This window comes from Lissotriton helveticus, chromosome 9, assembly GCF_964261635.1.
Source record: "Lissotriton helveticus chromosome 9, aLisHel1.1, whole genome shotgun sequence".
Lineage (NCBI taxonomy): Eukaryota > Metazoa > Chordata > Amphibia > Caudata > Salamandridae > Lissotriton > Lissotriton helveticus.
In genome coordinates this window covers 1,173,212,322-1,173,238,226 of record NC_136070.1, presented here as the reverse complement: position 1 = coordinate 1,173,238,226, position 25,905 = coordinate 1,173,212,322, and the positions used below count along the sequence as shown (strand labels likewise).

The window sequence follows — 25,905 nt, the reverse complement described above, 5'->3', positions numbered from 1 at the left end:
TCAGCCCTGAATCTGTAATAACTCAGGTTGAAGGGACACACCTGGATCCTCACTCAAATCAATTTGAAGGATCTGATACAGCGACGTGTTCAGTCCAACTAAGCAAAGGCGGTAATCCATGTTTATATTCCGTTTGAGGCCTACCAAACATCATGCAGTATACCTGGCTTACTGACATAAACATGTTGCTGCTGGAATGTGATTCTATCAGCAGGCCAGATGTTCAGGTCATCCAGAGCTGACTTAACCTTTCATTCTTGCTAGGTCAATATATTCAGTATTAACATTTTGGCAAATAGTAAAAAATTATATTTATTGTGTTAGGGCTATTACCCATATTAAAGATTACCAATCTTGTGTTGCAAACAGTTTTGTTTCTGAATTGCACACATGCTCCAGTATTTGAGGCTATTCCTGTTAATTTCAAGACCAAAGAGTGTGACTTTAAACATGCCTCCCTGTAGACAGGTTTTCTGACACTATTACCCAGTCATTCTTCAGGATCATACACCAGAAGTCTGCTTTGGTAGAAAAGGCATACATTATATAACTGTTGTCTTTCGGGACAAACTGAACATCAGCCTAGGGTCATACTTTTCAGAACCAGTTAATGTCAAACATTGCTTTGATTATTATTGTACCTTGTTTTATTTAATTTGCAGGTCCACCTGAAACCTTGGCCTCTTAAAAGCTCAATTAGTTAAAACTATGGAGCACATGTTGATAATATCAAAATTAATCTAAGATTGGATGATGGTCAGAAGACCTCCACTAGGTTTGTAGCTACATGGAGTTTGATGTTGCCCAGCATCGAGGAGTTCGATGCCAATCAGTCTGAGTTCTGCACTCTTTGGGATACCAAGGATTTGGTCACATGACTATTGCATAGCTCATGTAGTTAATCAACTCTTTATGAGTGTCTAATCTCAACCGTGCATTACCTGTTCCATTTATCCTCTTTATCCCAGAAAGACAAATGTATTTCAGCATAGTGCATTGACATTCTTTTATCTCGCTTTTCAAATCGATATACAACAGCAGAAATCCATAACAACTAATATTTGCCTCTAAGTGTCTAGTGCCAGGCACACAATAAAACCTCTTTTCTACATCCATCTTCAAGACATTTTAGGACTGTAACTGTTCCCCGATATTATTAGTTATCCTATATCCTTTAAATGTAGTGTTCTGACACTTTTATAAACTAGACATATTCTGGATCCCGTGGATCTGGAAAATGTTAATGCTTCATGAGACTAATGTATACTGCAAATTTGTTACAATGAGTTTGTTTTGTCTGGCTTAGTGAATTTCCATCGTATTTTATCGTAGGAATTAACACGAAACTGGAAACACTAGCTGATCTAACAATGGAAGATCGAGAAATAAAAACAGTATTAAGCAAAGATTGTGTTTGCGGCCCAATAATTGATAAGCGAAGCAACGTTCCAGCGATCCTAACAAGTATTCTAAATGATAGGAAAAAGATTAATGATGTGGAGGGAACAACAAACTGTCTAACAAAAATCCCAGAATCAAACCCACAAAGCCCTATTACCAGTGACACAAAAGCACCGACCGTGGCAGAAACTCAAATGATTTGTACTAATATCGAAAGTCCCAATTATATTAAGGGTAACTCTGGAAAGGATATACCAAAGATGAGCAGGGATGGACTCGGGATCATAGTAAAAAACGCATCCCATGTAAACGGTGAGCAGCTTTTACAAGAAGGCCAAGGCAAGGTAGAGAAATGCCGGCAAACCAAGAGACAGAGAAAAAGAGCAAGGAAATCCAGAAAGAATAATCCCAACGTAATACAAGAAATGAGTACCAGTAGGAAATGGTTCCCTATCTTTGAAACCAAAAAAGTCAACATAGATCCAGAAATGCAAGGTATACAAATAGATCAAAGAGCTATAGTAGAGGAAGAGTGTCAACAAGGAGATCTTACCCAATTGACATCATTAAGTCATAGTATACAAACAGAAGAATCATGTAATATGATGCAGATAAATCAACATCAAATCTTATGTGCATTGAAACGAACCCTCGCAAAGCGATCAACCACTAGCAGGAATAATCTGGCTCAAACAACGGGTAGCTCAGAGAGGGAGCAAAGATTTCTCCAACATGAGATGGAAAAGAAGGAAAACTATACAAACAGGAGCAATAATCCACATGGGGATCTCTCAGGAAAGAAACAAAGAAAGACAGTAGAACAGACTCAAGAGAAGCGACCTTTGGGTTCTAGGAGTAATGCCGTTGAAAGAAAAGGCACTACAGAACCGGAGCGAAGAAATATCCTAAAAGAAGAGGTGTCGAAGGAAAAATTGAGAATTAAAATCAATACACAAATAGGAGATAGATATGAAAGTAATCAAAGGGAAGTATCAGGCCTTACCCCAATAAATCAATCAACTGATGATCAAAATAACCCAGTGCAAACAAAGGGCATTACTGAGAAGGACCACATAATATCTCCGGTAGAAGATGTACCCAACGAAAACATTTTAATTAAAATCAACAAGCGGGCAGGTGACAGACATGGAACTAGTCAAAGAGAGGTACTTCAACGCGCTGAACCAAAAGGAATACATCTCGGTAATAATCGAGAAAATAGTTGTAATAAACAGATCATATTGACCCCCCATTAAATTTCTCAGAGGCAACAAGATCTCCTCAATAGAGGGAATTTACTAAAACTAATAGCTGAAATTCCTACCTTAAAGCATTTGACTACCTCTGATCTGTTGTCAATTGAATTCCTCGAGAAAGAAGAGAATAGTAGTATGGAAAAAACATTATCAACTTGGAAAAATGAAGACATTGTAGCGCTAATAATGAATGCCAGACAACAGTTTGAAAGTTGGTGTATCACAATGACAATACCAATAAAGAGACGATATCCCGCACCCCTACTAACTGAGCCAAACATTCCAAAAAAACAACAACAGAACGCACCTGCTTATTCAGTACTCCATAACGCAAGAGGAAAAACAAACCCCGACAAAGACGCCACAGAGAGTCCTATAATACAACAAGACGGCAATAAATGGAATTGGATGGCCACAGCCTTAAATGTTCGGAATATGGAATGACTTGCCACAAAGTGCAAAAGCACCATCAATAGTACCATGACATTTCTATCGTGGAACATTGCCGGAGCCAAAAAGGAATTAGAGGAAGATACAGCCCCAGCATACTGGGAGCACTATGACATCATCACCCTGCAAGAAACATGGATGATGGAGTGCAAGGATGTAGCCAACTATACACTCCACCAAGTAAAGGCAACCAGAACACATAATTATGGTAGGCCAAAGGATGGCTTAGCAACTTACATATCAACTGCGCTAAATATTAATACAGAACAATTACCGAGTACGACATCTGATCAACAAGTAATTAAAATGGTACTGGGGCATAAAAATCAAACAACAGTAATTTTAATAAATCTTTACATTCATCCAAATGCAAGGAAAAAAAAGGCACAATCCAAAAAACTAATGTCGCTAGTCGCCTCTATAAGGTTTGATAATCCAGAATGGGACATAATAATCACTGGCGATTTTAATTCATAATTAATCTATACACCAGATGATGATGATCAACTGATAGCAGGCAACGAGCAATAGTCCGTTCCTCCACAAGCACCTGCATTAATAAAGAGATGGGACTTATTGGGGCAACAGCTGGTGCAGACACTAGAACATTTAGGCCTTCGAGTCCTAAATGGCCGAACAAAAGAGGATACTCCTCCGCGGTGGACCTATCAGGATGTTCACGGGCAGTCAATTCTAGATTATACAATCACAACTCTTCCTTTACTTGCATGTGTGACAAAATATAAGATCAAATATTCCACCCAAAGTGACCATGCATATCAGGTATTCGAATTGGAAATAGGTTATCAAAAACACCGTGGGGGGGAGGAGCCAAGCTCGCGTCCGAGATGGCCGCGTTTTTGCTCAGCTCCGTTCGCCTGCCTGTTTTTATCATATATCCTGCTGTTATCCTGCCCCGGGAAGTCCTCTTTGCTATGCTGTAGCGTTCAGATACCTTGCAGGCACTCACCTTTTGCTCTGGATGTCCTTGGGTGCCGTGGATCCTGAACGGCGCTCCCGCTCGCTTCGGGGCCTCCGGAGCGGGCTGGCCTGGATCTTCTTGGCGGCGCCCGGACGGGGCGGAGCACGATGATCGGCCCTTGATGGCGCAGTGGACGCGGTCGTAGAGGCCGTTGTGCGTATAGGCCGGCTGTGACTTGCTGGCCGACTCCGGCGGACCGGTGGCCTTGGGTGGAGGCGCTGCCTTTCGTTGACGGGGCTGACCGTACATTCGGCTTGCTCCCCCTTTGTTCTCCGTTCCGGCCATTTTGATCCCCTCCGCCCGGACTCGGAGAACGGGGCCGGCGGCACTGGGGGGCCGGCGATCCCCCTTCTTCTGGTGGCCCCCCTTCCTGCTCTGGAGGTGCCCTGCTGCCGGTCGGCTGGTCTTCATTTGCCTCGCTGCTGCCCGGACGGGGGTTGACGGACGCCGCGGCCCCGCCGGGCTTCCAAGATGGCGGCCGACCCTGAATGTCTCAGCCGGGCCTGGACGAGCGCTGGAGGCCCGCCGCATGGCCCGGGTGCCGGATACTGTAAAGGTTTTCCTACACTTGCGGACATCCTTGCCGCCCTACACTCCTGGCGAGCTTCTGTGGCCGCACCCGCTGTCACCCTGGAGGTGGATCCTCTATTCGGGCAGTTCGGGCCCCCTAAACTGGGTGCGGCTTCGCCGTTGCTGGGTGCGGATGGAACTATCCTGGGTAGCATGGGCCCGGCGACTGCCGCTTCTGTGGGTGTGCGGAGTTCCGCTGCCCTTCATCGTCCTGTTCTGTCTCCTGCGCCACTGATCCGGGGGCCGGGTCCCGTCCGGACTGGACTCGATGATTCTTTCTGCCTCTCTTCGCCTCGAATGACCGACCCTGGCTCCTGTGCCGGCCCCGCTGGGTCGGCTTTCTTCGAACTGTCCCTGAAATTGTGCCTGTATTGCTTGCGATGTTCTCTGACTTTTCCGGATCATCCGGGTTCTACTCCACGTATCTTATCTGGACTGCCGTTTTATCTCCCTGTTCTTTGCTTTCTGTTCTTCGCGGTCTGGTTCTTGGTGAATCGAACGACTACAACTTTGGACAAACAAGGACAGGGCTGAGACGAACTTGCCTCTGTGTACGGTAGTCTTGTACTGGTTGGATGATCGGCATGTAACGGTATGAATCTGCTTGACTTTGTGGTGCTCCTGGAGTGTATCCTTATGCTTCTTTGACTTCCCGAGGGCTCTGCCCTTTTTCAGGCGGGTGGGTGGGCGCTGCTGATCCTGTTCTATGGCCCTCTCCCGTGCGTTTTCTTTCCCTTTTTCCCTTTCCCCCCCTCCTTTTTGTCTTATATTTCCGTCTTGCCTTTGCTCTTCTATATTTCGGGTTCTGATTAGGGCGACAGGCACGCTGCTGGGGGGGTAGGCCATAGCCTTCTGCAGGGGTGCAGGGTGGGCTCGCGGGTGGGTGGGGGGGTCTGTCACTTTGGGGGGTCTTTTTCCCCCCTTTTTTCCCCTTTTTTTGTTCTATGGCTCTTAAGTATTCTCTTTCTCGGGACTCCGTCTTGTCATGTGTTCCCCTGGGGTGTTTCGGATGCACTGGCCTCCCGGTCTTATTGTGATTACGGCTCGCTACGTGTTCCTATCGCTGATTTATAATGGTTGCTGTGTGCCGGTTGATGTTTTCCTGTTTCGTTCGCCAGGGGGCACGTGTTTGAGGAGGAGTCCCTTTCTTTTTCTTTTTCCTTCCCCTCCCTCTTTCGTGGGGGATCTCTTTCCTTTTATTGGGGTGTGTAACGTATTGATTTATACGATGGGCTCTTTTTACGTCTGTTTGCTAAGTCAGGTTGTAGCTGTGGTGGGTGGGCGCGGGACGGCGAGCGCAATTGCCTCTCCTAGTGGTGCTTCCGTTGGAATTGTTTTTATCAATATGTTTAGTCCTTGTCGGATTTATCCTGTACCTTCTATGATCGCCTGTTCGTGGCTCACCACGGCCCCCCCCTTTTTTGCTTGCCTCACTGCCCGTCATGATCCTGTACTTCCCGTTCCCATAAATAGAAAATCAAACTTCAAGTGTGAGGTTCCGTAAAAATTATTACGGCGTTCTGGGCATTACCGAATATGGACGAGTTTGGTATCTACGAACCGTAAATGACGAGTTCGGCAAGTGTGTGTATTTTCGCTACGCTACCTGCCAGGGTTCGTCTAATATCACGGTTTCTTCATCTGAACCCTTGGGTTCCATTTTAGATACGGCATCCATTTTGTTTCTTGCCCTCACGTAGTCAGCGAGCAGGTAACTGTTCGCCCCCTGACCCTCTAGTTCCCAAACCTTACGGAAGATGCATATTCCTTTCATGAGTCTTTATGGCCGGAGGAATGACACAGCGAAGGCAGATGGCCCAGCTTGAGGGTAATCTGGTTGTACCGGTCTATTGTGACAGCCGTGCAGGCGATGGATCCAGCTCTTTGATCCTACGATCATGCTTCCGATATTACCCTCACACTCTTTTCTCTACACTTGTCTGACTTCCCTGCAGCTGTTCTTTGTCTCTTCCTTCTGGTCATTTACAACTCTAATGGGTGTGCCTAATGGTGGGAAGATGTGCTTTTACAGTTGGGAACCGACATTGCTACTGTAATTATGTTCCGGGATTCTGAACACATGAAAGCGACCCATTTGAAGTTCTACTGTGGGAACTGAATTGTAACCTTTTGTTCACGTGTTGTGCAAAGGCAACATTTTGTATAAAAGAGAGCGACCTACATATGCAATTTGAAGCAGACTCGCAGAACCTACATGCCTATGTACTTCTTATGACTCTTGTTTCCCTGCAGTAATAAACGCTGATCTTTGACGCCGAAGGAAGTGTCCCGTGTCTCTGTAGTTTGTGCGCCGAAACAGGTATCCCATGAAGGTTATAGGTGTTGTTCCCTGGCACCGCTGGTACTGTTAAAAGTCCAGTCCTTCAGTTGGCGCCCAACGTGGGGCGACTTCAGCGGTACCGGTCCAAAGCCTGATGATCGTGGGGAACTTCGTGTGAAATCTCCGAGGGAAGGTGCACCCCGCTTCATCGATCATGTTGTCGAAATAAGTGGCCCAAAGATTTTCCCTGCGAAGATTCCCGCCTCCTGACGGCTGCGACGGACCGATGCCCTGACTGTCGACCTGTCTTCGACGCCCGGTGCAGACCTTACGTACAAGCGAGACGATAGACGGGCCTTCCTGATGACGCCATTGAAGTTCTGAGTTAAGTATTTGTGGGTCGCTCCCAGTCCTTAGTGGTTGTTCTAGCTTCTTGAAAGCTTTGTTGTAGCCTTTTAAGGCTTTGTTGTAATAGCTCACCGAGCTTTGTAATAGCTTCCTCAGGCTTTGTGGTTAGCTCTCCGAGCTTTGTGGTAGCCTTAAGGCTTTGTTGTATTGCATGGTTCCATTGCATTTATTGGTTCTTAGTATTATTTGACAGTTGCAATTGCCAAAAACCGAGGGTTTTGACTTTCACGAGGTTTAATTGCTTCGATAATCCTTGAAGTTTGATACTAGGTTAGTGTGCACGATGCCTAGCCATAGTGGTTTGTTTCGTATTTTCAAATGTTGCGCAATGGATTCCCGGTTGGAGGACTCGTGTCCGATACCTCCAGTTGGAACTCCGATACATGATCTTTATAGTCGACATGGGGTGGGTCCTATAATATATAATGATTACTGGATCCGCTATACAAAGAAAGACGGTGACCTTAGATGGCCACCACATGGAACTTTTGAACTTTCGATTTTAGACAATCTTGAGGCTAAATTATTTTTAAAGAAAGCTAGGCCAGCTATGTTTGATTCTTTTCGGATATGGCGTAAAGAGGCCAAGCAGAAAGAAATCAAACAACTTAAAAAGGATCAAAAGCAAGGGTTCGTTCCGATAATGCAAACTATACGAGAATGTAAACAGGAAAAAGAAGAAAAGGAAATGGAAATCTCTACTAGATTGCATCACATGAAAATAGATAAATGTTATCCGGTTTTACCAACTAGTCTAGAAAAGAAAGGAGAAGACTCGAAGGAGGATTCCTTGTTATCGTATTTAATGAAATCACCACCTCCTTATGTACAGGGTGCTACTGCTCCTGTAGCTGCTCCTGTAGCTCCTCCTGTTGTTCCTCTTGTTGCTCCAGCGGCTGCGGGTCAGCCCGCTGTTAACCCTACGTTTGTTCCACCACCTGTCCTTGTTCCTACTGCCCCTGTATCTGTACCTTCGCAGACTGTTGCTTCTGCTACTCTGACTACCTTGTCCGTTCCTACTATGCCTTCCTTCACCTCCAGTGTTGTTGCCCCTGCTTTTCTTTCTCCTTCTGTTCGTAAGCGTGTTCCTAACTCTGTTGCTACCCTTTATTCACCACTTTCTGGTCCGTTATTCTCGTCTGATTTATCTGAAACTCCTCAGAGACGGAGTCAGATCCCTAGTGGTAGGGAGAAAGAGACGTTAGTAACCATGGCACATAGGTGGATAAGACATCCTGCTAATTACACTCCACGTGTGGTCTTCGACACGTTTTGTCAGTTTAATGAGCCTACGCAGAGATTCGTGTTTGAAGAGATGTGTAACTTTTTGAGGGAAGAATGGTATAACGATGATGTAGATAATGTACCGCTCGACATAATTGAACTTCAGAGTCACTTTTCGAACGGTATGATTGTAGGTGAAGATGTACGATGTGCCGTGGAACGCTGATTAGCGTTCAGATCCACAGCGCATTCTCGGGTGTCATTAGATGATACCACTGAGAATTGGAAAGCGGTTCCTGGTCAGTATCCTATGAGAGAGGTTCCGCCACTTTGGGTACCTGGTGATGCTAATGTTGTCCCTCCGGTTCTACCGCATTTTCGAAGGGTATGGATACATCTTCCATGGAAACGATCGGAAGTTTTGCAAGTGAAGCAATCCTTGCCCGATCCGCGTAAGAATCCGGCTGGTTATTATAAGGAGTTATCACAACTGGTGGAAGCTTCTATTATGAACCTTGCCGACATCGACATGTTGTTCGGTAATGTTGTACCGCAACCAGTTTGGGCGAAAATTCGTCAAGCCGACCACGCAGTTGAACTAGGGGGTGATTGGGCTGCACTGATAGCGGCTGATGCATTACAAGTTGGTGGGGCTAAGCCTGACCAGCTGATCTTGGATTTGCCTCAGAAAATAATTACGCTCATGAAAACTCTCATGCCAGCGATGAAGGTGAACTGGGACAAGTTATCCGCTTGTAAGCAAAAGAAAGACGAGAGTGTCTCGGATTTCTTCACGAGGTTTGAGGACGCGTTTGTCGACCACAGCGGCCAGGACATGGGCGCTGAGGGAGGCCAGCGGTTATTTGTTGACAAGTTCGTGTCGAATTTGTTGCCTGAGCTAAGCAACAAATTGAAGAATTCAGAGAGTGTGTGGGCGGTTTCAACCCCTGCGCAAATACTAGCAACGGCCCAGTATTATGAGAATAGGGAAAAGGAAGAAAGTGATCGTGTAGAAAAGAAAACGAAGGAGCTCAAAACAAAGGTTTTATTGCAGCAAGCATATCCTCCACGATCAAACCAAAATGATTCACAACAGCAGTATCGACCACGAGCACAGCCCGATAGGATGCAGCCGCGCTCTGACAACTTTGATTATAGATCTTCACTTGGGTATAATCAGTGCGCATATTGTAGGAGAGAGGGACACATAAAATATGATTGTCCGGCCTTATGGGACCATCTGAATGGTGTGTCGACACGAGGAAACCGTGGTGGTGGTCCTCAACAGGCATCACGAGGTAGAGGTCGTGGTTCACCACAAAATCAGATTGATCGCCATCAAAATCAATCAGATACGAATAATTGTTTTGACCAACGGAATACGGGGTCAGTTCGATCTACACAGTATAATGTGGATGATTATTACGTAGAACATGAAACTGTTGCAAATGACCATTACTAGGACAGCCAACGACAAAGAGAGGGAGTAGTATCAGTTCCGGTCGATCAGAGTGGGCCTTACGTTGCAGTGGCTACATCGGGTGTAGTTGAGCCTTTTCTGTTAGACACTGGTGCGACGAAAAGTTCCATCATGCATTCGAAACTCCCTGGCGCACCTTTGTCTGGCTTAACAAACGTTTCCGTTGGATTCTCTGGCGCCCCTGTTAGCAACCCAATCTCTGGTCCTTTGCCCCTTATGATTGGACCTCGTGAGCTAACGGCTCCACTGATTCTATCTACAGGTTGTGGTGAGAATCTTTTGGGCCTGGATTTGTTGAAACGACTATATGCAACTTTGTACTGTTCCCCCGAAGGAGTGGAACTTACATTAGGACGTAGAGTGATCTCTCCCATGTATTTGTCGGTCGATAAATTCCCACCGGAATTGAGTTCCCTCCCTGCATCCCTATGGGCCACAGGTCCCAATGATGTGGGCCTGTTAGACATTCCACCTTATGTGATTCAATTGAAACCAAATGTACGGTTACCACGTTTATCTCAATATCGTATTTCTCTTGAGGGCGAACGAGCGCTGTTAGCAATCGTTCATGATCTCATTGGAAAAGGTGTTGTTGAAGAAACTCGTGGAAACGTGTGTAATAGCCCTGTGTTGCCTATTCTGAAACGAACTGACCCAACTAAACCTCCTGTGTATCGTTTCGTAATAGATTGGAGAGAGGTAAATAAAATAGTGGGTCCACAATTTCCTGTGGTTCCCGATATTACAGCCTTACTAACAATGATTCCGGCATCTGCCTCCTGGTTCACGGTGATCGATCTAAAAAATGCTTTCTTTAGCATTCCGATTGCAGAGGAGAGCAGAGACCTATTCGGATTCTCATTAGGTGGTCGCAGTTTTAGGCTAAAACGCGCTCCACAGGGCTACTGTGAGAGTCCGTCAATCTACAGCCAAGCACTTAAAGGTCAACTTGATGCCTTTGTTTTACCAACGGGTGCGGCTTTGATTCAATACGTTGACGATCTTTTAGTGGCAGCTGATACAGAAGCTATTTGCAAAACGGCTACGGTATCATTATTACACTATCTACATGACTTACATCACAAGGTATCGCCTTCAAAGCTACAGTATTGTTGTCAAGAAGTTACCTATCTAGGTCACTTATTGTCAAAAGAAGGGAGAAGGTTGACCCCAGAAAGAATCGCAGCAATTTCCCGAATGACTGTGCCTAAGAGCCAAAGAGATGTTCGTGCCTTTTTAGGTATTACGTCCTATTGCAGACAATGGATTCCAAATTTTTCATTGTTGGCAAAACCATTGATAGCCCTTACGTGCAAGGATGTTCCATCCCCATTGCCTTGGTCTGAAGAGTGTCAGAAAAGTTTTTTTGAATTGCGTGATGCGTTGTGTTCGGCTCCTGTGTTGGGCACTCCTGACTACAGTAAGCCGTTTACACTATACGTTCACGAGAGGGATGGTTGCGCGTTGAGTGTTCTGACACAACCTTTTGGCGGCAAGCAACGCCCATGCGCCTATTTTTCTTCGACTTTAGACCCAGTAGCTATAGCCTTACCGAGTTGTTTGAGGGCAACAGCGGCAGCTGCGGCGTCCATTCGACAGTCCGCAGGTCTAGTCATGGATAATATGCTTACGGTGATGGTTCCGCATGCAGTTGACACTCTATTGAATCGAACGAAAACTCAACATCTGACAGGCGCAAGGTTGTCTGGATATGAGTTGACGTTACTGGCCAGTCATATACGGATAAAACGATGTAATGTGTTGAATCCAGCAACATTGCTGCCGATCGATACGGAGTCAAGTGGTGAAGCACTACATGATTGTTATCTTAAAACTGAAGAAGAGACCAAGGGTCGTATTGACTTAAAAGATACTCCATTGACAGATCCCGATGGCACTTTATATGTGGATGGTTCCTGTTTTAAGTTGCCGAATGGTGATGTGACGACTGCGTATGCTGTAGTAACATTGAGAACGATTGTGGAAAGAGCAAGATTAAGTCAGAATTCGGCTCAGGCTGCTGAGTTGATCGCATTGACGAGAGTGTGTGTGTTGGCTAAAGTTAAACGGGTGAATGTGTTTACAGATAGCCAGTATGCGTTTGGTGTGGCACATAGTTTTGGGCGACTGTGGAGGGAGCGAGGATTCTTTACGTCGCATGGTACGAAGATTCAGCATGGTCAGCTTGTAAATGATCTTTTAGATGCACTCACATTGCCTAAACAGGTGGCCATAGTCAAATGTAGTGCGCATCAGAAAGTAACGGACGATGTGGGTCGTGGTAATGCGTTTGGGGATGAAACGGCTAAAGACACAGCTAAAGATTTGACGAACAGAATGTATGTTACGAGCTCAGTGAGATGGCCAACAGAGACTGGTATGTGTGAAGACACAATTGAAAGTGTGAAAGGAATACAGAATGAGGCCACTGAGACGGAAAGGACTAAATGGAAAGAGAGCACGGGAAGATTGGATGAGAATGGATGTTGGGTTGATTTATCAGAGAAGCAGAGATGGATGTTACCGGATGCGTATGTGCTCGCTGTTGTTACAATGGCTCATGGTACGGCGCACATCAACACGAAAGGTATATGCAAGTTGTTGTCTCATGTATGGAAGAATGATGGGATTACTAAGTGTGCAGAGAGAGTGGTTAAGAATTGTATGGTGTGTTTGATGCACAATCCTGGTAAGGGCACCCCCACTCCGCCTGGTCATTTTGCCCCTCCTACATACCCTTTCGAAGTCATCCAGTTGGACTTTATCCACATGGACCGATGTAATAACTTGAAGTATGTGTTGGTTGTGGTGTGTGCATTCTCTAGGTGGATTGAGGCCTACCCCCTTAAGGATAATACGGCTTTATCCACGGCAAAAATTTTGCTCAAAGAGTATTTTCCTCGCTATGGAATGCCTCGGATCGTATGGTCGGACAACGGAAGTGAATTTGTTGGAAGTGTGATGAAGAGTGTGTGTCGTGGTTTAGGGATCGTGCAAAAGTTTCATAGTGCAAATCATCCACAATCAGCAGGCTTGGTGGAAGGATATAATGGCACCCTAAAACTAAAATTGGCTAAAATTCAGGCAACAACTGGTTTATCATGGCCCGACGCTTTGCCTCTAGCTCTCCTGTCGACCAGGGCAACTGTACACTCTCGAGTAGGGCTCAGCCCATACGAGATTGTGTTCGGCCGTCCTGCTAATGTATGGGGAGTCCCAAGACCTAAAGAATTTGATAGAGTCGAATACCCTATGTTGATTGATTATCTCTATGATCTGACTGCTAAATTGAGTTTGATTCATCAACAGGTCTTTGAGGCTCTGCCGTCACAAACAGAGGGTCCTGGTCATCGGCTCCAACCCGGAGATTGGCTTCTCGTCCGGAATTACGGACGAAAACGGAATCTTGAACCGAGATTCGTGGGCCCGTTTCAGGTGCAGCTAGCTACGAGGACGGCGGTTCGACTGCACGGACGCAGGAATTGGGTCCATGCTACCCACACCAAAAAGGTCCCGCTTCCTTTACCATCTGATACCTGGGTAAAAAGAGGTTTTTCTTCTTGTGAAACAGACACTCCACAACACTTTGTTCCGTTCAGCGAAGCTCAGTCCATAGCTGACACCCCTCGAACAATTTCTTTGCCATCGCCATTGGAGAACTCTGAAAAATTGCCTGAACAATTGAACACTCATTTGCCATCCAATCCACTGTTTGAAGATCAGACTCGCCCTGGAAGCAGCCGATACTTTCTTCGTTCACGAACGAGCCACAAATAAAAAGATTTTTTTGTTTCTAGGTTTTACATTTGCTCTGAACACAGTGGACATTGTATATTGTGTATCTTTTTCCTTTTATCGTACAGCCTAGAACATTATTTAGCTAGAACCTACCATCCAGGTTGGCCGTAAGGCCGTGCGGGTACTTCTTTCTGTTTAGCAGCTATCGACACAAGGTCGGTTTCTTTTATCGATTTCTGGGAACTCCTGGGAATTGGTAATCGCTACTCAAAACGAAGTGCGTCAAGAACGTCGCGGACGGTCGTTAGGGGATGGAATCATCATTGTCTGAGCTGTCGAAAAGAGAGGAAATGTTGGCGCAAAGATCTGCATTGCATAAAATGTTTCATACGAAATGGTTTTTCTCACAGGTGATCATACTGTTCCTCACCATATCTATGTTACTGGTAGGGGGAGTATATTATGGGTCCCAATTCTTATTGTCTTCTGCTACACCTACTCTTCCATCTCATGATCTGTATTTCGTTTCTACTGTCTCTCCGCATTCCTTTTATCTTCTGCCTCAACACGAACAAGTCAGACGTGCGGAATTCAGAAACAACTCTTTTATCCAACTCTTGCATCAGCATCAGTTAGTGGTAAACATCACCAATTGTTGGGTGTGTGGGTTAATGCCACATACCATGGATAAGGGTATTCCGTACTTAGTTCTGCCTTATAGTGCCCAAGGGTCAGCTCGAGCATTACAAACTATGTTCCGTAGCGCACTAGATTCCTACCCCCATCGAGAACCACGCTCAGCAAACTTTGGTCCTGGCCCGTACCACAAGACTCTGGCGAGAGCTATTGCAGACTTAGATAGAGATATTTTTGATGCATCGCTCATCCCAGAGGAAGAGGTGCGAGCATATAAAGAACTAAGTGAGGCTGAGTACAGCTTATCAGTGGGTGAAAGGCAGCTTAAAAGCTCGTCACCGATATGGATTGTACCTCACCTTGGTAATTTCTGCTTGAAAGGTCTTAGTCGAAATCCGAGAGCTCAGTTTGGGGAAAGTGCGTGTACTGAGACATATGTCTTACCAACGCTCTCCTCCCCTGTCTTCCTGCCTGCCAAGGGTACCTACTTTGTATGTTATGATCGAGCCTATACGTGGTTACCTCATGACTTCTCGGGTACCTGCTATATTGCGAATCTTTTGCCTCCGACTTTCACTGTGGCCTCTGATTACCACAGAACTAGAATTGTGAGAGGTGTGGTTAGCAAAGAAGATACTGCCGGACAAGAAGCGGGAGACTTCTTTAAGGGTTTCCTACCGTTCTGGGGACCGATGGTTAATAGCAGGAACCTGAGGCAGTTAACTCGTGTAGTAGAATCAACTGCCAACATAACTGCAAATGCCCTTGGTAATTTGACAGCCGAACTTCAGGCAGACAGACTAATGACGTTGCAGAACCGTATGGTTCTAGATATCGTTCTAGCAGATAGAGGTGGGGTTTGTAAAATCATCCATTCGAGCTGCTGCGTATTCATACCTGATAACGCTCCAACGGTTTATCAAGCCATCTCTAAGTTGCACAAAATTTCGGAGTCCATACACGTGGACGAAGGAAATTGGACGCTTCTGGGATGGTTTTGGGGTCTGATATCGACTTGGGGTTGGAAAATTCTGATGATCATAGGGGTTGTTGTGGCATTTCTGTTCTCATGTTGTCTTTGTGTGCAATGTGGTCCTGCATTATGTGGCCTTTGTGCTACGACGTGTATAAGACAGCCCGTTGTCACCAAAGAGGCATTGAAGGATAGAATAATGCATCAGCGACATCTAAATGATCTGATGAGTATCGAAATCGATTATGATTCCGACTAGTGCTTGACTACATGAGGGCAAAAGGACCGTCTGAGGTTCCGTAAAAATTATTACGGCGTTCTGGGCATTACCGAATATGGACGAGTTTGGTATCTACGAACCGTAAATGACGAGTTCGGCAAGTGTGTGTATTTTCGCTACGCTACCTGCCAGGGTTCGTCTAATATCACGGTTTCTTCATCTGAACCCTTGGGTTCCATTTTAGATACGGCATCCATTTTGTTTCTTGCCCTCACGTAGTCAGCGAGCAGGTAACTGTCCGCCCCCTGACCCTCTAGTTCCCAAACCTTACGGAAGATGCATATTCCTTTCATGAGTCTTTATGGCCGGAGGAATGACACAGCGAAGGCAGATGGCCCAGCTTGAGGGTAATCTGGTTGTACCGGTCTATTGTGACAGCCGTGCAGGCGATGGATCCAGCTCTTTGATCCTACGATCATGCTTCCGATATTACCCTCACACTCTTTTCTCTACACTTGTCTGACTTCCTTGCAGCTGTTCTTTGTCTCTTCCTTCTGGTCATTTACAACTCTAATGGGTGTGCCTAATGGTGGGAAGATGTGCTTTTACAGTTGGGAACCGACATTGCTACTGTAATTATGTTCCGGGATTCTGAACACATGAAAGCGACCCATTTGAAGTTCTACTGTGGGAACTGAATTGTAACCTTTTGTTCACGTGTTGTGCAAAGGCAACATTTTGTATAAAAGAGAGCGACCTACATATGCAATTTGAAGCAGACTCGCAGAACCTACATGCCTATGTACTTCTTATGACTCTTGTTTCCCTGCAGTAATAAACGCTGATCTTTGACGCCGAAGGAAGTGTCCCGTGTCTCTGCAGTTTGTGCGCCGAAACAGGTATCCCATGAAGGTTATAGGTGTTGTTCCCTGGCACCGCTGGTACTGTTAAAAGTCCAGTCCTTCAAGTGTCCTGTCCCTGCTGGTTGCTCTATGGCTTTCGGCCTATGTCTCCTGTGTTCGTGTTGTCATATCCTGTGGGTACTTTTGTACTGCTAATTATGCTTTCGCTATGTGGTGGCCAGCCCGCTGGGTTGTAGGCCCGTATTTGTGAGCACTTTCTGTACAATAAAGGTTTAAAAAAAAAATTAAAAAAAAATAAAACACAGTGCGGCGCCTGTTGAGTTGGGTCAGTTGACCACAACAAACCTCAAAAGAATTCGATGGTCAGCAGAAACCCTACCTGAACTATCAGCATTAGCAAAAGAAATCGTTGAAACCAAGAATACAACAGCCAAAAACACAGTAGAGTGCTGGTCTATTTTTGCGAAAACACTATTGCTTCAGGCACCAAAAATTAATTATGCACAGACTAGCAGGCTCAAGCCCGAAACAGATATGTCTAGGAAAGCCTACTTGTTAAGAAAAGAACTGAGGAAGATGGTGAGGAAAAACAATACACAGAAAATCCCAAAGAATACATGGCGGATATAAAGACCACCAAGAGGCAGTATAAAATAAAAATCTGGAAGGATCACAAAGTACAACAGGAAAGCCTCAGGACGGAATTACTTTCTAGTGCCAAACAAGCAAATAATAGGCTGTTTTGGGAACAAGTCAATAATCAGACCAGATCAAAAAAAGTGATCAACAACGCCTCTGTATCAGAGAATGCATGGGCAGGCCATCTAAGTAAAATATTTGAAGATCATATAACATCCACGAAGAAGTCAATTACTGTGAGCAGCAAGGCCTTAATCGCAGTATATACAGGGAAGAATCCTCCAGGATCGTTAGATCGTGGCATTACCATAGCCCAGGAATGTCAATACCATGCATTAGAAGATATTGCAAGAATACTAAAAAAGGGTCATAATGATGGCTCCCCAGGTCCAAATGGCATCCCTCAGGCCATATTTAGGACAGATCCAGATTACTGGGCGAAATCGCTACTAGGTCTTTATAATGAAATCACCTTAACAAATGCCCTTCCCTCAAACTGCAAGGGGTCAATCATTAATCCGATCTACAAGGGGGGTGACAGGGCAGATCCGGCAAATTATCGGTTAATTGCACTCATGGACGTGGAAGCGAAATACTTTGCCACACTAATCCTGGAGGACCTGGTGGAATGGTCTAATACAAATGTCCTGATTCCATTAAACCAAACTGGATTTCTTAAAGGCTGTGGCACCACATCAAATATTTTAGCTCTCTACAATAGCCGATAAATGCAAATGCCAGCGAAGATCACTACAAGTGTGTTTTATAGACTTTAAATCGGCATTTGATTGAGTGAATCGCGGGCTATTATGGACCAAATTACATAACCTGGGGCTTCCGGAAACAATATTACGTCCCATCATACAACTTTACACGCATACTTGGGTCCATGTAAAAATGGCGAATGGTTTTAAATTATCCAAAAAAATACCAACTGAGATTGGATTAAAGCAAGGCTGTGTACTAGCCCCCAATTATTCAACCTTTTTATGGCCGACCTCTCACCTCGATTGGATCAAGCAAATGCACACCCGCCGCGTTTGGGAATACTGCCCATAACGCATCTCTGTTATGTAGATGATATCGTTTTGTTTAGCCTGACCCGAGTAGGCCTACAAAGAGCACTTAATGAACTATTGATGTTTGCCAATACTAACGCACTGGAGATTAACGAGACCAAAACAAAAACTATGTCGTTCACGAACTGCACACGGCATCAGTATCATTTTAAAATAGGAGAAAAACGCCTTGGGATAGTAAAAACCTATAAGTACTTGGGGGTATACATCGACAAAAGTCTGAATTTTCTATCTCAGAAACAATATCTTGAAAAAAAAGGAAACGGAAATATGTATGCCTTCTGCGCTATAGATAAGAAGCTATATGGTCCCTCATTCACGCCATTAATCTCTGTGATGGCTGCAAAGTTACTACCATCAATCACGTATAGAACCATTGTGTTAAATAAAAAAAATGGTTAAAACTTAGAATCCAAATAAAGGCCTGTAAAAAAGGCTTTAGATTACCCCAGTCAGCATCCCCGGCACAGGTCCGACTTGAATTTGGCCTCATCAAGCAGGAAATTGGGAGAAAATACGCAGCAATCAAAACATGGTATAAATTATGGCAGAATCGATCTAATCTGCTAAATGATACCTTGTGGCAAGCCCAGGAGGATCCAAACTCAGGCTACGGTAACTTTTTGAAAAAGGCATTAGATGACACCGAGACGAGGGATCTATGGACGAAGAACCCTTCATTCCAAATCTTCCGTAGCATAATAAACAAGGCGGCAAAAATTATTGGCAGACAAAGGTTCTATCAAAAAGATCTCACAGCTGGATGATTCTGCAATCCTATACATCACTTCGACCGGCGGAATACCTCGGAGCAACATACTCGCCCCACTTGAAACTCAAGTTAATGGTAATGAGATTTGGGGTATTACCAAGCCTGGCAGAACAACCGTCGTGGAAATATAGTGGCGTCAAATCTTGTGGTTTATGTGGTGAAGCCTGGCAAGACATTATCCACCTAATATGTGTCTGTCCCACTTTAAAAATGCAACGCATGGTATTACTAAAAAAGGCTTTTAATGACAGAGGTATTCGAACGTGTAGAGGTGCAATTGTTAGAGGACTCGGCACGAGAGACCCTCAGCTGACTTGTAAAATAATAAAATTCTTACTGTATTATGAGACAAACTATGTGGTACTTCCTAAACAATAATGGTTAGAATTTTATGGTCAATTTACAAGAAATGTAAAAATGAAAAAAAAAGAGGGAGGAAAGTTTTATGTGTTATAAATTGAAATCAATAACAATACGAAGTTGAAGAACTATGTATAAAGTTTAAATTGACATCATGAGAAGGACTCTATTGGCATTATATAAGTTAACATGCTTGTTCTTGTTTTTAAACATTTTTTAATACTTTTGTAGGGACATTATATTTGTTTTATGATATTGTTATGGTTTTAAATAACTTAAACAATAAAGATTTATACTATACTATACTATTGCTTACCATCGTATTTTGAATTCTTTTCATGTGTTCTTTTGTCCCATATATAGTATTGGGCCACTTATAATTTCTCAACTGAATGATGAGGTTCATGTTCTGTGGACCTACATTGTCATTTCTTTAATCTGCATTTGACATGTTCAGTGCAGGGCTTTTCATTGAGTGTCTGTTGGAGGTCTGTATCAGGGAAATGGCACTAGATGGGATCTCTTAATTCATGCTGTATCTAGATGTTGTCTATTTCTTTTTTCACCATTCTTATTCCTGCACTTCAACACAGCTGAATATGTTTAATATTTAGATTTTTATATTGGGAAATTTAGAACACGTTGGTTGGATTCCTCTTTAACACCCAGTTGATGTTCAGCTGGGGCCATTTTCATCTTTTGTCACATTGGAGCATTTTCGACTTTCATCACATTTTCTATCCACTTTCCATAGGTGTAAATTTGGGAGCTTACTAGTGACATTGTATACTGTATCAACGCTTAAATTTGTTATTGGGGTCTATATTCTTTTGCCTTAAGCACATGCCCTTATCTGCAATCTTCACTAACAAATCTAAGATGTATCCTATGTCCTAAGTTATTCTTACATAGATCATATGTGCTTTCATCTTAACTAAAAACCCCTCAGACAAATTTGCCTTTTGCTTTATGATATTTTCTTTAAGGTATTTATATAGTTCCTGTTAGGGCATGTTAGTCTTAGACTGGTGTTCCCCAAAACATTTTGCCTTCTTCCTTCATTTTTTGAGGATCTCTTTTTGCTGGCCTTAGGACTCTGTACCTCTGCTGACTCCTCAAAACATGGTAACACGGTTTATCCCCAATTGTCATATTTAACTTACTTGTAAGTCCCTAGTAAAGTTCTACTACATGTATCCAGGGCCTGTAAATTAAATGTTACTACTAGGCCCTCAGCACTGCTTGTGTCACCCACAGAAGTAGTCTTTCAAACATGTTTCAGGCCTGCCACTGCAGGCCCTGCAGGCTCAGTTTACTACCACTTTGACTTGGCATTTAAAACTTCTAGCCAGTTTCTTAAAACTCCCCTTTTACTACATATCGATCACCCCTAAAGTAGGCCTCAAGGTAGCCCTAAGGGCAGGGTGCTGTGTAAGTAAAAGGTAGGACATGTGCCTTTATTGTGTGGCATGTCTTGGTAGGGTCAAACAGTCTATTTTGTCACTAACTGTGCCACCTCCTTAAGAAGCCCTTTAAACATGTCTCAGGGCTGCCATTGCAGTCTGTGTGTGCAGTTTGTTGCTGCCATTTTGACCTGGCAATCTAAACCTTTTGTCAGGGACAAACCTTCTTTTTTGATACACATGTCACCCCCTGTACAGCCCAGAGGGCAGGCATAGCCTGTATAAAAAGTAGGACATATGCGTTTAAGCTTGTTATGTCTTAGTAGTGACAAATTCTTACATTTGTAATCCTGTTACATTGTGTAAGTTGTAATTTCCAAATGGGAGCAGGTGACCAGATTATTTTTGGTGTGTCTGGAATTGTAATGTAAAATCCTAATTGATGGTGTAGTTAGATTTTAAATTAAAATTTGGAAAATGCCACTTTTTAGAAAGTTGGCATTTTTTTGCCTTAGCCATATAGTGTCTGTAGCCCAATCCTGTGTCAGAAGACTGGGTGTACCTGATATTGAACTTTGTTTATTCCTCATAGACAGTCACACATAAGAGAGAGCTTAGATGTGCCTGAAGGCGAAACAGTAGCAAGATGGGAGGACGTAGCTGGGCACAACCCTATATACACTTGAATAGGCTGTGTCTTGCCACCAGACAAAGTGCTGTACCCCTGTACTAGGTTTAGAGCCCAGACAGGGAAAGCAGGATGCCTGGGGACTTTAGCAGCATCTCCTCCACTTCAAAGGCACAAATGGATATATAACCTGGACCTCAGAAGTCAACCGCTCCATACACTTCTGGATCTGTAGAAGAAGGACTGCTTTTGTGCCAAAATGATTTCAACTCTTCTGGACTGCTGTTATGCTGGACTACTGTCTTGCTGGACTGCTTCCTTTCTGTGCTGACTTGTTGCCTCCTCCCCTATTGCTTGGGTAAGAAGTACTGAACCTGTTGAACCCAGGACCCCAGAGTGACTCCCAAGGCTAGTTGGCTGGCCAACTGACTAGAGCTTCAGGAACCGAAGGTTCTAAAATGTTCCCTTAGCATCTGGACTCTGCCATCTGTGAGTCTACCCTGCAAAGTGGTGTCACCCTATTACTGGACCATTGGAAGTGGGCCTAAGGTGGTCTGCCAGCCTCTTTTGATCCAGCGGACATTATGAATCTCCCCTCCTGCATGGTACAACCTCGAGCAGACTGCTGCATTGGCGCTGATGCATGAATCTTGCCCTTCACAAAGGGTCGCATTGCCTGCGGAGCTTCTTTGGAACTGCTACTGTGCAAAGCATCCCCGGCACATGCCTTCGCATCTATCATTGATGGCAGCCTCGATGACAACGCTGGACTCCTCATTGCAGACTCACAGCTTCTCAGAACCGACACATCGCCCAACTGCGCATCGCGTCTCCAGTGCCGGACTTCACATCGCAAACCCTCGTTGATGTGATGGTCGAAGATGGAGCAGGACCTTGCATTGCAGCCTCAGCACACTTTGGAATCGACACTTCACTCCCACTGAGTGATGCATCTTCAATGAAAATCCTTGCAATGCATGCAAACCAGGATTGAGGGTACTTTGTTCAGCGGGTGTAAGTGGGTCCCAGTAGCTGGCCCACACTCCATTGCAATCAGCCTGAAGTTGTGACTTTGTTCCAGCCCAGAGCATCCAGAAAGCCACTGTTGGTGATTTGTGCTTGTTGGTGCTATTTTCACTAAAATCTTAAAAATTGCATATCTTCTGTTCTTCTGGTTGGACTTTTGTCATTTTTATCATATTGTATTTATTACAAATTACTCTATGCTCCTAAACTGGTGTGAGATCCTTTTGTGTCCACTGTGTTACTAGTTAAAGTGTTGCACATGTACTTTACACATTGCCTCTAAGTTAAGCCTGACTGCTCGGTGCCAAGCTATTCGAGGTTTGAGCACAGATTAATTTAGTGTATGCTTGTGACTTTCTCCTGAGAAGGATTGTGGTTACTGCTTCAGAAGGCTTTCACCTCCATTAATTAGTAATCCAATTTCTTACAGTGCTATTCTACTGACAGTGCACTTAATAAAGTAGCATCTATAACTGATTAGTTCGAGTGCACTGATAGTAATAAAAGTGTGATAGATACCAGTAAGGAGTTAAAAACTGATTCTCTGAATTGCAAGATATTTTGTATCCCAGAATCTTATTCTAATTTACAATTTTGGCGTTTTTCTTAAGCGCTACTAACCATCCCATTCAATGGCCTCTGAGTGCTATGTTGGATGCCAGTGGTAGTGAGTAAAGAGACAATGCACAGGGTGGGTACAACCCAATCTAAATGCAGTCTACTAGTCCCACTAGAGAATAATTCAGTTGACAAAACCTTAGAAATGAGAAAGTGCGAAGGCCGCTTCAGACAGAAGATTGGGCTGTTGATGTCTGACCAGCAAGGCTTGCGTATATTAGACATGTTTTCTCCTAGGGCAATGTGTTTACTTGAAAGCCATAGTAAAGAGGTGCATTTTAATGATTACCTGAATTTGTTGAAGTTATTTTTAAGTCTCAGGTGGGTGGATATAGAGTTCAATACGGAAGAGCCCTGGGGCTGATCGGCCTCCAATGCTTTTATGATTAAGTGCATGGGAAGACTGTAGATCTTGGCTAACTGATCTGAGATTTCAAGGTGGATGCTTCAGAACTAGGCAGGCATTTGTAAGGAGTAGGCAAGTTTCAGAGTGGTTGGTGTAGTACATCATATTCAGTGAGCAAATATACTCAGTTCAGATAGTCTAACATTCCCTCTATGGTATTTAAGGTTAAGGGAAATGTTCCATTAAGTCATCATAGTGTGATGCACTGTCTCAGTGCCTTTGATATCACTGTTTACCACAGCATGCACATCTCCTGTTGGTTTCATTATTTATTAAGCGGGAGCGTGTAACTACAGTTGATATCTTGGGTGTATTTAATGAGCAATACAGAACTCTTTTTTTATTAGAGACCATAATTAGATATATTTTACTTGTTTCTTACCTACTAAAATTGCTCAACTACATCTTTTCATAGAAAGAACACATTGTATGTATTGGAGATATGTTGTATGCACCTCATCTATCTTGGTAATTTATTTGTTATATCAAGCTGGCTCAAACATATATTTTAGAGAATAAACATTGTTTATCTATCAATCAATCTATCTATGTATCACGTTATTAATTTTTTATGATGCGTACGTCAAAATGTTGGTACAACTAGAATTATGGCAGGGGACACTCGTTTGGAAGAGTTCTAAAGATCTTTATACCCTTTCAAGTGAAGATTGTAACTGCAAATATATTGATAAATACAATCATTGCCTCGTGGTGGAGTCATTCATTCTTTCTACAATAGTGATCATGGTGATCCTTTTTCATGTTGGTGGGCTCTTCGTCTTGTTTTTTTTTTTTAAAGTCTGTCATAGATATTTGGTTGGATTTGACTTGCTAGTTGTTTTAATAGTTTTATGCACCTCATTTGAGGTGGGAGATAATATAGTTACACAAGTTATCTACTCATTTCTAGGTTTGATATTTGTTTCTAATGGTGCATCACAATGGTTATTTCTCACACATTTGTTTGCTCTATTAATCACAAAAAAATAAAGCCCCACCCTTTTTGGCAGGTTTGATAGTTATTTCTGTTTTGTTTGATTGCACTGTGATTGCACTGTTCTTGTCCCAAGATAAATTATGGAAATTATTTAATCCTCTGGATTTTTTAATGTCTTTCAAAACTGAGTGCTCCAAAGTCTGAACTTTCTCTGGAATCCTATCAGAATGCAGTATGAATCTAAAAGGATTTTGAGGCCCTGTGTTCTGTTCTAGAGTGCCTGCTCGATAAGTCTGATCTGCGATTCCCATCTTATTTTTCAAAAGGATCCATCATTCCATCACCATTCTTTAGCTCACTCCGCCACCCCAGTTCAGACATGGCCATATGCAAATCAGTTTGACCCTGTGCCTCATGGGAACAGTCCAGCCCGAACTGCCAAAGCCATGTCTTCCCTGGACCGGAAACAAGGATCCTGGGACCGGTTTCTGGCATTTCGCTGTCATCAGCCAGGCTAGCTTGAATCCAGTGGCAAAGTGACCAAGGGACTCACGTCTGAGCATACCCAGCCAACTTAGGGCGAACAAAGCGATACAAAAGGGGATGATGGACAGAGCGTTTGAGCAAATCAAACACTCACCCCCAGTCAACTGATCTGGGTTTAATCCATCTCCATTCTTTAGCTCACTCCGCCACCCCAGTTCAGACATGGCCATATGCAAATCAGTCGGACCCTGTGCCCCATGGGAACAGTCCAGCCTGAACTGCCAAAGCCATGTCTTCCCTGGACCGGAAACAAGCATCCTGGGACCGGTTTCTGGCATTTCTTCCTAAAAAGGCTGTTTATTGCCAGTGAGTTGTATTTGGAGTTTGATGTTGCCAACATTATTTGTCAAATACACATAAGGACGAAAGACAGGGCGCATTGATGGGTGGAAGCCTTTTATAGAATAGCCAGCATTCCATCTGAGGTGAAAAACCACAACTTTATATCTTGGTCCTATTGACATGTCTTCACTTAGCTAGCAGTAGAAGGATCTTGTAGCATTCTTTTTTATCTTCTGAGAGTCTCCTCCCCAACCCGCATTGCCAGAAGGCAGAAATTAGAAAAACAACATTTAATTGGAATCTGCTGTAGTTTGACACTCAGTTCTGCTGTACATCTGTGATTTTTAGAATCCTGCTCACTTTTAATATCATCTAATAATGTTCCCTAAACCATAACCTAGATTTTCCCCATCCAGGGTATTGGAAAAGCAAAGTTTAGCTATCTTTGGATAGTCCAGCACTCTATAAAATCTATCATTACTTGCAACGCAGAAGCAAAGTGAACATTAATTTGATTAGTTTATCATTTTACTTCCATGAAGGAGATGCAATGAACCATTTGAAATTTAATATGTGAAGAATGGCTGATTTTATATTACAATATAATTATATTGTATTTCTTTTTTTCAGTACCAGAGATGGCCCCATCCGAAGTAAATGGTGGAGGTGGCAGCAAGTCAGAATTAGTTATAACATGGGATGTAAGTTTCTTATTTGGATATGTCTT

The 25,905-nt window shown here is 43.7% G+C and overlaps 1 protein-coding gene across 1 annotated transcript in view; it reads left to right on the top strand.

Moving 5' to 3' along the window:
- The window catches only part of LOC144783434 (contactin-3-like), a 206,584-nt gene that overhangs the window by 120,475 nt on the left and 60,204 nt on the right, over positions 1-25,905 (top strand). Inside the window, exon 8 of the mRNA XM_078662414.1 lies at positions 25,809-25,879. Within this exon, the coding sequence (XP_078518540.1) occupies positions 25,809-25,879 (71 nt within the window). The remainder of the gene's footprint in view (positions 1-25,808; positions 25,880-25,905) is intronic.